This window comes from Peromyscus leucopus, chromosome 7, assembly GCF_004664715.2.
Source record: "Peromyscus leucopus breed LL Stock chromosome 7, UCI_PerLeu_2.1, whole genome shotgun sequence".
NCBI classification, from domain to species: domain Eukaryota; kingdom Metazoa; phylum Chordata; class Mammalia; order Rodentia; family Cricetidae; genus Peromyscus; species Peromyscus leucopus.
In genome coordinates, this window is record NC_051069.1 from 13,016,562 (window position 1) to 13,030,338 (window position 13,777).

Below are 13,777 nucleotides of genomic sequence, written 5' to 3' on the forward strand. Positions count from 1 at the left end.
CTGTGGCCTTTAACACTTGGCATATTCAAAAGAAAATGTTATGCACTGAGAACGTGTATTCCGCAGTCACCATATGGAATGTCCTAAAAATGTCTTTGAAGTCCATCTCAAATGTGACTTGCTTTTCTTGTCTAGATGGCCTGTCTGTTGATGAAAGTGGAGTACTGAAATTCCCCACTACCTCCAGTATTTGTTTTCTAAATTGAGATGCTCTGACATTAAGTGCATATATTTCCAATCATATACTTATTGCTTATTTTATTTCGCATTTTTATTTGTGTGTGTGTGTGTGCATGCGTATATGCATGTTCCACAGTGCGTGTGTAGTCAGACGACAGCCTGCAGGAGTTGTTTCTCTCCTTCACCATGTGGGTTCTGGGGACTGAACTCAGGTCGTCAGTCTTGGCAGCAAATGCCTTTACTTGCCAACCCATCTGATGACCCTGTGTCTCTCTGTGTGTTATGTGTATAGTGTATGTATGTGTGTGTGCAGATGGTATGCAATATTAATTTAAGGTGTGTTACAATTGTTTATGCTGTGGAACATTTTTTTTTAATGATGCAAAGATGTGTTGCCTTCTTTTATGTTGCATTTGTTTAACTCTGTGAAGCTGTGTTACTGTGCCTGTCTAAAACACCTGATGGTCTAATAAAGAACGGAACAGGGAAAAAAAAGAATTTGTACTATATCAAGCTGATAATAGAAAAATAAATAAATACATAAAATAAAAAGATGTTTTAATTAAAAAAAAAGAACTGAACAGCAATGGCAAGGCAGGAGAAAGGATAGGTGGGGCTGACAGGCAGAGAGAATACATGGGAGAAATCTGGGAGAAAAAGTAAGAACGAACGAAAGAGGAATGAGGACTTCAGGAGCTAGCCACACAGTCAGGCATGAAGTAAGAATGAAAGTAAGATACACAAAAGTAAGAAAAGGAAAAAGCCCAGAGGCAAAAGGTAGATGGGATAATTTAAGAAAAGCTGACTAGCAACAAGCAAGCTAAGGTTGGGCATTCATAAGAAATATAGACCTCCATGTGTGATTTATCTGGGAGCTGGGTGGCAGGCCCCCCAAAAGAGTAAAAACAAACAACACCAGCCATTCTCCTTTCTCTACCTGCTTCAGTGTTGGGGTTACAAACATCCCTGGACCATGTTGGTTTTTACATGGGCCCTGTGGATCTGAATGTTTTGTTTTTTGTTTTGTTTGTTTTTGTTTTTGTTTTTCGAGACAGGGTTTCTCTGTGTAGCTTTGGTGCCTGTCCTGGACCTTGCTCTATAGACCAGGCTGGCTTCGAACTCACAGCGATCCACTGCCTCTGCCTCCCAAGTGCTGGGATTAAAGGCGTGTGCCACCATTGCCCCTGGATCTGAATTTTGATCGATCGTCTTGCTTATACAGCAAGTGCTTTTAACTGCAAAGCCATCTCTCCAGTCCAGAAACATGTCATTTTGATGAATTGATCCTTTGGTTGTCATTTAATGACCTTATTTTTTTTTTTTTTGTCACTTTTGACATCCTTCTCCACTTAGTCTAGTTTCTTAATAAAGTGCATCAACTATTGCTTGCTTTAGAATTTGATTTGCTTGAAGTATGATTTTTCAGCCTTTCATTTCTAGGCTCTTTTGTGCCTTTACTGGTGAACTGAGTCTCTTATACATAGGACTTTTTTAAAAAAAATTTCTTAATTTGTTTTTGAGACAGGATCTTGTATGGTCTGGTATCTGCTACATAGCCTTAGGCTGGCCTCAGTCATGGTGATCCTTTTGCCTCAGCAAATGAGTGCTGGAATTAGAGGTGCGTATCATAACATCTAGTTTAAAAACATCCATCCAGTCAGACTATAGCTTTTGATTGGATAATTTAGTCCATTTATATTCAAGGTTATTTTTGAAGTGTAGGGACGTGTGCCTGTCTTGATTTTTTTCTAGTTACTGTCAATACTACTTCTCCTCATCTCTGTTCATCTTTGCAGTTGCTTTGCTGTATTTGATTAGTCTGATTGTGGTTTTGTGTGTATTTTTCTGGTGGAATCCCTATCTCCACATGCTATCACCATGGCAGTCCTTTCACTTCTAGATGCAGTCCCTCCCTAAGCATCCTTTGTAAGGCCGCTTCTGCAGTCTTGATTTTCCCCAGTTTCTGCTTATCTTGAGAGCCTTGCAGGGTATAGGAATCTTGGTTGGCAGTTTTTTTTTTTTTTTTTTTTTTTTTTTTTTTTTTTTTCCAGAACATGGAAAGTGACATTCTATTTCCTCATAGCCTGGAGTGTTTCTGCTAGAAAATCTGAGTAAGTCTAGTGAGGTTTCACTTAGGTGTGTTTTGGTACTTTTCTCTTGCAGACTTTAAAATCCTTATATTTTTGACAGTTCTGTATTATAGTGAAGATCTTTTCCGGTCACGTCTGTAAGCCTCTTGCACTTGGATGTACACACCTTTCCCATGATTAGGAAGGCTGCCCACTATTTCTTTGGAGAGTTTCTCAATACTGCTAATCCTTGCCTTTGATGATCAATGGATATTTGTTGATTTAATGGCATGTCACAAATTTTGTGTGCTCTCTTTCTTTTCTTTTTTTGACCTGGATGAGTTATTTAAAAAGACCTGTTCAAGCTTAGACAGTTTTTCTTCCACACACTCTAATCTATTATTGAGGCTTTCAATCAAATTTTTAGTTGACATATTATGAATGCCTCACTCCTAAGATTTGGTTTTTTAAAAAATCCTCTTTGCTGAGTACCTTATACATATCATACATTGTCTTTTGTGCTTACTTAGATGTTTGTGTTCTTTTAGACTTCACTGAACTTAAAAACCCATCCATTTCTGTTCCTTTGGGGTCTATTACTAGAGCTATGATTCTCTTATTGACTTGCACGTTTGTATGCACAAGTGCACATGTCCATGTGCTTGTGGAGGTCAGAGGACAACTTTTGGGAATGAGTTATTTCTGTCCACCATAGGAGTCCCAGGAATAGTTCATCAGCCATGGCAGTAAGTGCCTTTATCTACCAAGCCTCTTGCCAACCCCTAGGCAAACACCCCCCCCCTCACACCACACCGCTTTTTGGCAAGCCAGGCAGCCTGCCTGTTTTGAACACCGTGGGAAATTTACTGCAGCTGCTAGGGTAACTGCAACCACATCACTACTGAAGTCATCAGGAAGCCTGGCTCTAGGGAAAATATGCTAACTGCACAAGATGCCACCTCTAGGCAAAACAAGCCTTTGTGAACTTTAGATGATCCTGTTCACCTTGCAGCTCTTCTCTCTCAGGACTGGAGGAGGTGGCTGGAGTTCTAGAGTCACCAGAAGCTGAGGGCTCTGATACTCACAGAAAGCTCAGAGCTGAAATGTGAAGAAATGGCTAAGAATTCCAGTGCCTCAGCAAAACATGTATGGTTAGTGCAGCAAAGCTAGAATCTGTGATTGGTGAAATTATAATCTGTGCATAAGCATGCCACACCCCTCTTCCTGTATAAGCAGGATATTCTCCACTTGGGCTCATCTGGGACGCTCCTTCTCTCCTGTGCACTACTTCTGGTACTGCATCATTAGGCCCTAATAAAGGCATCTTGTGAATGGTCTTTTGCCGACACATAGCATGGAGAATAGACAGAAACCTGGGTGGCACAGTGAGAAGGCAGTTGAGTTCCAGAGTATCAGGAGCCGAAGGCTCTAATACCCTCAGAAAACTCAGAGCTATGCTATCAATTTCAGAGAACAGAAACCAAGTATAAATTATTGTAGAGGTACCGAAGGTAGAGAAGCTATGGTTATGGAAGAGGAGGCTTTAATATGGGAGCTGAGTCTACAAAACCCGCACATCCCCCTTGCTAGAGTTTGGAGAGAGCTGAGGAATTCAAGAGCCAAGGGTTCTAACACCCACAGCCTAAGAGCTAGAACTCTAGCCACTAGGTGTTGCTTCTCTTAAGCCCAGGGCAGTAAGTTTCTGCCTTGAGCAGCCAAAGCTGTGAGCCTCCAGCTTTGAAGACTTAGAACCATTAAGTTCCTAGAAGTTCTCAAGACTAAGAGAGCTAAGTGTCTAGATTTAGAAGGCTAGCTTGTGAGCCTCTAGAACTCAGGCCTGTCACCATTTAAGGGACTGCCTGCCTAGTCATGTTCAGATACAGCAATATGCTCCCCTGTTCTTACTCATGACACTATAGCCAATACCCTCTACCCTCCGCCCTGTTGTAATATGTACCTAGAGTGCAGACTACTCAGTGTGTTCAACTCAATTATTGGGCAAAGTTTGGATTACAAGGCAGCTAGCTGATGAGCTACTAGAGTACGATGTCTGTGGGTTCTCAGAGACAGGAACATGTAGGGTCTTCTGACCTCTGGAGCCATCTAGATTCAAACAAAAGATCTCTTAAGTAGCTCTTGGCTACAGCACTGAGGGTTAATAGGGAGATGATGTAAAAATTGTTTTCAAAGCAAGGATGCTATATAGACTTTAGATTACTTATCCAATCAGACAGCAAGCCAGTGTGGATTGTGAAACCTTCCAACAGCTGGATTGCCAGCATCCACACTGGTTGTGAGAGCTGAGACTATTTTTTCACCTGCATCTCTATGGAGCGGCAGCTTTCCCTCCTCATTATGGGATGGGGGGGAGTGCGGGTGCCACATTATTTTGTTTCTTTTTCTATGACTTTGTTCCAGGTCTCTGAGTCTCACAAGGTTCTGATGGTTTGGGTTTTTTTTTTTTTTTTTTTTTTGCTTGTTTGTTTTGTTTTTTTCTTTTTTGAGACAGGGTTTCTTTGTGTAACAGCCCTAGCCCTGGCTGTCCTGGAACTCAACTCTATAGACCAGGCTGGCCTCAGACATCTACCTGCCTCTGCCTCCTGAGTGCTGGGATTAAGGGCATGTGCCACCACCACCCGACTGGTTTTGATGTTAACTATTGCTCACCTCAAAATGGAGCTATACATTTGTTTGGGTTTTTTCTTCACAGGAAGTAAGTGATAAGTGCCTCTGTCTTTCATCTTGGAATTCCCTCTAAACTGTCTTGACAGGCAGCAGACCAGTACCTTGGCTTGCTCCTCCTCTGAATTCAGCTGAGTCCTAACAGCAGTCACTTCTGCATTTATCAACTGGGAATTGGGTCCTTTCCTTTAATTTTATCAGTGTAAGAAATTAGTGCTGTTCCTTTGGGTTATGAATCTGATTGGGAGCCAGAAAATAAACCACACATATTGTACTTCTGGAAGCTTTGTTCTTTAATGAGCCATGGAGTGATTTGTTCAGCAAGCTGCTTTTGTGTAGCCATACAGTGCATATTCTGAGTGACGCAAACTGCACTTCATACAAATGTCTTGCCCCCTCCAAAAAAAAAAAAAAAAAAAAAAAAAGTAAATTACAAAGTGCTGCTGATTGCATTGGGAATGTAATCAGTTCTGTGAATGAGATAAGTCATTCTTATAGAATTCTTAAACAGTAAAGTGGCCTATTTCACAGGATATGTCCTTTTATAATACACAGTATTTTAAAAATTTACACTCACCATACTTATAAATTACTTTAAATCCATTAAAATAATATAATACTAATCTGTAGTCCACACCTTTCCCATAGTAAATACAAATACTTTGCTCAAGAGGTGCAACTTTTATATGACCTAAGAGTGCTGATAAATAGGCATTAAGAATGGGTGGGTAACAAGGCAACAGACCCATTGGTAGAGCTTTTTTTGAAGTTTAAACCAAGAGATCAATAAGATCTAATACACTGGAGATTACCCATTTAACTCTAAATCAAGTGTGGAAATGTTCCAGAGAAATGTGGTCACAAGTACCCTAGGGACACAAAAAGTCGGGTCTTCTACAAATACGTAAAAATCTTACTACTAAGGCCAGCATGGTGTTGGGGCACAGTGCTGGGAACTTATCACAAGTGTGTGGGTGCATATAACACACCGTTCAATACAGAGGAATGCAGGTCCATTCCCCACCAAGACTTAAAAGTGGGTAAGAAAAGCCATCTGGACAGCTTTCTATGGTTACAACTCTGAACTTCATACACCTCCTGAGAATCCTTTCTTCTCTCTAGCTTATTAGTTACAGTTGGAAACACAGCTCACAGGCAGAGGTGAACAATATAACCTCCCTTGATCACCTGTCAGCACACTTCTGTGACTCTGTCTTTGTGAAACACATATCTTCACACCCTATGCAAGGTAAGAGTGACAGATTTCCAAAGACTGAGAGTTGGCCATAGTGACTTGTGCCCTGAACTCACATCTTTGTGTCTCTCCTAGTAACACTCAGAGAAAGAGGGTCATATCTCCCTGTATGTTTCAGAAGCCCAGTGGCCAATTATAGCTAAACAGCAGGAAGTATAAATTATGTGCAAACTGAGCATGTTGCCTCCCTGAATCCTGTATGCATTTGCTGCAATTTGCTTCAATCTGTGATGCAGAATGAATTTGCTTCTGCTACATTTTCTGTGATACACAGCTCCAGACACAGATTAATGAATGGGTAGAAAACAGTGTAGATGTTACTGAGGGCTAGAAGTATGTGATATAACTAGAATGCTCTGAAGTTTGGAGCACGGGCTCCACATGTGAGCCACTCTGCTGGTGCCAGAGAGATTCTTTTGATGCATTTTGAGATTGAAGAAAAGCAGTGAGGCAGAAGCAACAGAACTGTGACCCTGGTGTGGACTGTATCCTGAATGACTTCAATAGTGTCGTATGTGGTGATGCAGAAGCCCTGATAAAAACTGTTGGAAGTATTGGGCTTCATCTCCATCAGACCAGTAGTGCCTCCTGACCCACAGGAACAGTAGCTTTCTTTTCCTCAAAGGAGGGCCTACACTTGTTGAGACATTCTTAGGACTGTGTGGATTTCCCCACCTCATCCTGGCAGCTTGTTAAATGATTAGAAATTCACAAATCTAGCAACTGAAAAAAAGATGTTTTTATTTAACTTTATTCAAATTCAGATTTTAGGTCCCTGAGAAAAATTATAAAGTCTTTTAATGTCAATTACCTTGTTCCTACAAAGTGCCCTATGTAGGTAGGTTTTTTCTCGGCCCCAAATTTACCTTATAGAAAAACAAAACAAAAAACTAAACTGAAAAATTTAGGTGGGAGAATGTGTGTCATGTGTTGAGTTCCCCAGCCATTCCTCTGAAACGAAGGAAATTGTTCAACAGCTTAAAAAAAGAAAATATTTAAGTAACGTTTTTGACCCAAGTGGAGAGCAACAGTTAACATCTAGCTGTAGCTGTTCTTCCCAATATTAAAACAGAGTATGTAGTCCTCAAGGCCCAAAGCAGTACCCCACCTTGACACAGCCATGCTGGGTTCCTTTAGGACACAGTGTCCAACATTTTTATTGTTAATGCTTGTGGGACATAAAACTTAACATTTACTGATTGACTATCATCATTGGGGAGATTTTCAAAGCATCCTTCATGTGTCTCCATGTTGAACTCATACCAGGGAGAGGGAAGATTCCTGCTACCATGAGCTGCTGTTCAGAATGATGCTACAAGTCTCATCTCTAGAGCCAGTCAATGACCACTGAAGCAGTGGCATGAGGTTCAGTGTTGTGTAAGAGGAGACCCTGCCTTAACAAAAACTTACGATTCTCATAACTTCAAACCAAAGAAAATGAAGAAAACCAAAATTCAGGTTATAGGTGGTAAAGGCTCTTTTTGTAACAGTGCATGTGGTAGTTAGACAAAATGTATTTAGTGACTTTAAAAATAAACATTTTCACATACTTAAGAAAGGGTATCATGTTTCATTTCACATACATTATAAATAGCAAAAAGATTTCTATTCTCACAACTGCTAGTACATGATGTTTCAGACATTATAACTTAGGTACATGGAGACCACCAGTAATGAAAAAGATGCCCTTACTTTTCCCTCAACTCAGGGGTGAATGGTTCTCACCACCTGTCCAATGACCACACATTTGTAGGATGAAACTCCATGGAAAGAAGGGGGAAGCACAAAGTTAAAAAGAACTAGGCATACTATACATGTGTATTTACAGTAAACTTCAGGAACAAGTATATTAACAAAAATAGCTTCAAGTAGTCCTTGATTTTTTTTTTTCATCTAATACTGATGGTCTGAGAAAAAAAGAAGACAAAAGTTAAATAGATCATATGAAAACTTTCTACATTTCTTTTGGCAGCTTTCTATAACACTCATGCAATGTTGTATGTGAGGACTTGTAGAGAAGTGACGACATGGTCACATTTCTGTCTGAGTCTATGGTGGTGTTCCACCAGCAGATGAACAAGCTCCCATACAGTCTTCAGTTTAGTCTATACAACAACAAAAGCCTGGGTCAATCAGGACGAAACCTTCACATTTAGGGATTACCTAAATGTGTCTGTGCCATAGAAAACAAACAAAGACTAGAGGAATCTGATCTGATAATCAGGACAGTATGGCTACAGAACTTTATCCCATGCAATAATATATTTGGCAGGAACTAACCAGTATTGATTACTATGATATCAACAAAAGACAAAGCATGGTCTCTTCACTGTAGGACCAGATAACCGAGACATGCTCTGATGGCTTAATGGAAATCATAGTTTATGTTTCCAAAATATAACATGGAATATTTTTAAATTAAATTTAAAATAGATGGCTTGGGCTTTTTGTTATAAATCCTTGTGGAAAATATATTCTACCACAGCTACTAACTATCCCAATACAAACTCAAAAATTTTGCTTTCATGGTTAAGAGAGGTTTGTGTATTTTCTTCAAATGCTAGAAATGAGAGCATTCCTCAGGATCACAACAGCCTCCTAGTTCAACAACTATCTGTGGGAAGGGAAGGTCGGTGGGGGAGAGGCAACTACTGTTGGCCAAAATCCCCCTAGGTGGCTTTGTTTAGTGGAATCTCAAATACAGCAGCCAAGGCACAGCTGGCCCATCCCTAGCAAGCTTCAGAGAGGCCACTTCTGCAGGAAGCCCAGTGATCCTGCACACAAACTGCTGAAACAAGAGGCAGAACCATTAGGACTGACTGTTATGGACAAAGTGACCAGAAGAGGCCCCAAAGATGAGATGTGTTCACTACTCTAGCCACATGGGGACACATCTGTCATTCAAACCATAAACTCATTATTTCCAAAGAGTGGTAGCTGCTGTGTAGAGCTGCAGTCAGGGTCCACAGTTTTCTTTCGGCCAGATGTGACTGTCCCCTCTGGGGTCTCTTTGGTTTTCTGAGGTGAATTTTTCACATTCTTTAGTTTTTGTTTGCCCTTTTCAGGGTTGAAGGTTCCTCTGCTGATGAACTTAGGCCTGTCTTCTAGGGATTTGGCTTGGCCTAGTGGTCCTTCCGTTCCCAGGGCCTCACAAGCTGAGGCAGCTCGGTAGAATGGAGACTTGGAATAAATCTGAAATCGCTTTCTAGTGCCATGAGATGATGTAGTGTTAGATAAACATGAAGAAACGGAGGAGTCCACAGAGTCTGGCTGCTTTCTTAGTGGCTTTCGCAACTTGCTTGAAGGCTCAGACTTGACAGCTGTTTTCAGGGAGCTAAGGGCTAAGCTTCTCTCTAATGTAAACACAGAAGACAAAATTGTACATGACAGTGTCTTTTAAGAAACATCAAGGAATGAATAGAAGCCAGTGTTCACATGTGAAAATGAATGGGTCAAAGTTGTGAGGGTCTAGCTGATCTACTTTGTGCAGAACCATTACTTAAAAAACTCTCTTGGGTTGGGCCTGGTGGTGTACACCTTTAATCCCAGAGCTTGGGAGGCAGAGGCAGATAAATCTCTTATGAGATTGAGGCCAGTCTATATAAGTTCCAGGCCAGCCAAGAACTACAGAGTGAGACCTTGTCTACAAACAGACAAACCCTCTCCATCCACTTCTACAAATACTTCATAGTAACTGCCAGGGAAGTCTGGTATGTTTGAGTATGAGGCCAGCAGAGACCTACAATCGTCACCATTATTCCAAAGGTTCTGTCTCCCTGAGATACACAATTAAACACTTCCTTTGGTGTAACAGTTCCACCTTACAATAGGGCACAGTTTTGGCACTCATTCTTAGGAAATGGCCATGAGATGGACATACACTGAGATTACTGGCTTTTCCCCCCATGGTAAGTTACCAAAATTAAATTACCAACTGCATTACATTGAGTGTGAGTCTAATGAGTAATTATGAGGAAGCATCACAAAGACCTGTGATTCCTTAGGAATCTGTCATATTTTCATGTGAGATCAGTGCATTTGTAAAACATTCTCAACTTAGCTTGGGAATTTTTTGTAAGACAGGGTTTCTCTGTAATAGCTCTGGCTGTCCTGGAGCCTGGATTTGTAGACCAGGTTGGCCTTGAAATCAAGAGATCCACCTGCCTCTGCCTCCTGAGTGCTGGGATTAAGGGTATGTGCCACCATGCCTGGCTTGGAGATTGTTGTTTTTATTTTTTTTTAAGGCGATTAAAAAATTTGTTTATATATTTTTGTGTGTGTGGATACTTTGCTTGCATGTATGTATGTGCACCAAGTGTGTGGCACCCTCAGAGGCCAGAAAAGGGCATCAGATTTTCTGGAACTGGAGTTACAGACAGTTGTAAGCTACCATGTGGATGCTGGGAATTGAACCCAGATCCTCTGAAGAGCATCCAGTGAGTGTTCCTAACCACTGAACCATTCCTCCAGCCCAGCTTGGGATTTCTTATTTCTTCTTTACAAAACAAATTGTGTCTCCAGTGTAATATTCATTTATCAGATCTCTCAAAAATGGTACCTTCAGTATCCATATTCAAATTTTCTGAGCTATCAGCAGTCCCAATAGAGGCCTCAGACTCAAGGGTTTCATCATCAGAAGCACGAGGTTCCAATATAAGCATCTCAAATGTTAGTTCTTCCCTACAAGATACAATCAATAAACTCGTTAACATGATAGGAAGCAGAAGAAAGATGACAGAAAAGACTTTCCATGAAAGCAAAGAAGCTAAATGGCAAAGACATTCCCTACTGTCCTACCAAGGTGATGAAGAGGATTTATTTATATGCAAAGGAATAGGTGGACGACAACAGAAGATGACAGGATTGGTGAGACAGGCTGAGGCAGGTTGCTGTAACTGAAGCATTCTGAGATGAACTCTGGACTGAAAACTAGAGATTCTAAATTCATTCATGAAGTATCAGCAAGTACTGTTCTCTCTCTGGACCTCAACCTCTTCATCTAGAAAACACACTAGACTGTCTCCAAAATTCTTTTTAGCTCTTAGATTATGTTCGACAAATAGAAGCTTAACTAACTAAACACAGACTTTATCTTCTACCTTGATCACATCAAGGCCTTTGGATAAGTAAAACATTGTACTTGTTTGGCCTGTAAAGCTTACATTATCTCTGGCTACAGTATATTCTAATTCATCAGGATCATGCACCTATATTTCAGTGATATCCTTTCATTTTACTAAGTTACTAAGATTTGGCTTCTAACCTTATTTCCTTACTAGGGTCCTAGCAACACCTTGATTTATTTCAATTAGTACCTTCACAAAAACTCATTTCAAAATCTAGTACCAAAATATCTTTATGTCTGCAACTTTTTTCCTCTGCATTATTGACTTTTTCCAGTGAACAGATCATATAGCTTGTCAATTCCTGGTACTCTGCTAGCTCTGACTCTAGGTTTTTCTTTAGATCAAGTCTCCTCCTGTCAGACCCTTCCTAGCCTTCCTTCTACTTGAAAAGCCTGAACTCCACAGACCATCTTTTTAAGCACAGCCTTGCCAGCTGCTCACTACTTCCATGTGCAGTCACACGTTTGAGATTTATGCTTATACTTCTGCACTCTCTCTTTCCTAACCATTTCCTATTTATCCCTCTCTAAGACCATGCTCACCAGAGCTGAGGTAGGTCATCTTTCCAGCCCTTGGTTAAGTAACTACTGCCTCACTTTTTCCACAGCTGAGCCTTAGCTGCTTTTCAGTTGCCCTAAACTCCAGAATCAATCCTAACATTCAAGTTTCCTAATTCTTCATGAATCAAGTTCTCAGACCTAAGAAGTGAGCTATAGGGACTCAAGGAAACCTTTAGGATTTCTTAAAAGAGTAATGCATGTCAATCAGAACTAGTACATAGTACCTTCAGGGAGAACCATGGGATATTCATCTTCCTAAGGGGTAATGTCAACCCATTCCTGCCTGAGTGATGGAGGGAACAGAATTTCTTAGCTTACCTCTTTGAAATCACAACAGGTTTCTCTACCCAGTATCCCAGAATCTAGTGCAGGTGCTGCCTTATTCTATCTAGTTGTTGGACCCATGGTCATGCTGATTTCTAAATAATAACATGTTATTATTCCTTTATGTAACTGCAACTAATGCCTATGCATGGAGAGAACTTTGTCTTAGCCAAGGGACTCTTACTCTTCTTTTTGCAAAACATATCTGTTTATGCAGGCTGGTCTCTGACTTGTCAAGACTGTAATAACTCATCTTGGCTCTCTAATGTTCATGCCTGTTGAATATGGACTAAGACAGCACACACTAGGTATGTATACTCTCCTCTTCCCACTGCTCAGCATCAATATTCCTATCTCATGGAATTTCCTCCCCTGAGGTGAGAATTTCCACACTCACCTTGAGTATAGGCAACAAGTCTCTGATAACTCCACATCCTTTGGACCACCTGACATAGCACTTGACACAGGAGATAAGGAACGAATGAGGGAAAATAAAGGGTAGAAGGAAGGAAACACAAAAGACACCGCTATCTCCTCTTCTCTGGACACTTACTTCTCCTTCTGTAAGTTCTCAATCTGCTCAGTCAGCACTTTCTCCTCCTGCTGCATTGCTGCTTGCTGCTGTTCTGTGATGTCAGTCTCCATGGCTGTCTCACTAGTCATGGTCTCTTCAGGGACATCAGACATGGAAGGCAATCGGACTATAACAGGAGAGGATGGACTTGGATAGTTTCCGCGATGCATACGCCCCTTTCCCTGCAGAGAAATTGATTTTAGAAAGTAAACTACCTGTGTCAGTTTTACGTTGATCACTTTGGATAACAAGTGTCCTTCCATCACATCATGAGAATGAAAGGACTGAACAGGCATAGAATATTTAGTAAGATACCATAAATCCAACAAATTAGGTTAGAAGAATTCTATCAAGAACACTGAAACAAGGACATACATTTCCAGCCCTGGGTGTTAAGAACTGCTGTGCTGAGATGAGAGGCTTCTTTTAATCCAAGCTATGCACTAAACAGCTTCAAGCCAATTAAAACCGAGTTATGTAGTCACAGGAGCCACATTTCAGCTGTTCCAGAGCCAGAGGCAAACAGTGGCTACCACACTAACATTGAAGATATATGTTATTTTCAACATTGTAAGAAGTTCTGACAATGCTTAACAGCTTTAACCTTGTAAGGACAATCTCTCACTGGGCAGATCAAAAATACATGTCCTGAAACTAAAGTTTTACAGGGAAAAACATCATACAAGAGATCACTATTGTGATGTTTTCTTAAGAATTTTCTATTTTTGACATGAGGGAGGGAAAAATCTCACTATTGTTTTAAATATGTTACCTTACATATGAATTTTAGTTTCTGGTTATAGCTGACTAGGTTTAACAGATTGAATCTCCTGCCAAGACGATTAGATCAACATTAAAAAAAAAAAAAAAAAGCACATGCTTGAAAATACTGGGTATCTAAGGGGCAAAAAAGGCCCAGCACTTACTAGTGATTTGCAGTTTCAGGAGAGATGGCGGAGTCTGAGCAGAACTTTGAACATATTATAGTTGGTAACTATAGCACAGTC

The 13,777-nt window shown here is 40.6% G+C and overlaps 1 protein-coding gene across 9 annotated transcripts in view; it reads right to left on the reverse strand.

Annotated features, from left to right (window-relative positions):
• Window positions 1-5,203: 5,203 nt before the first annotated feature.
• The window catches only part of Myo9a (myosin IXA), a 240,569-nt gene continuing 231,995 nt past the window's right edge, over window positions 5,204-13,777 (reverse strand). For 7 of the 9 annotated variants that reach the window (XM_037207448.1, XM_037207447.1, XM_037207451.1 and 4 more), the window contains 3 exons: window positions 12,750-12,952; window positions 10,745-10,866; window positions 5,204-9,539 (listed from right to left, as the gene is read on the reverse strand). In XM_037207448.1, the coding sequence (XP_037063343.1) occupies window positions 9,088-9,539; window positions 10,745-10,866; window positions 12,750-12,952 (777 nt within the window). In that variant the 3' untranslated portion in view covers window positions 5,204-9,087. The remainder of the gene's footprint in view (window positions 9,540-10,744; window positions 10,867-12,749; window positions 12,953-13,777) is intronic. The other 2 variants (XM_037207453.1, XM_037207449.1) reach the window with 1 other exon arrangement.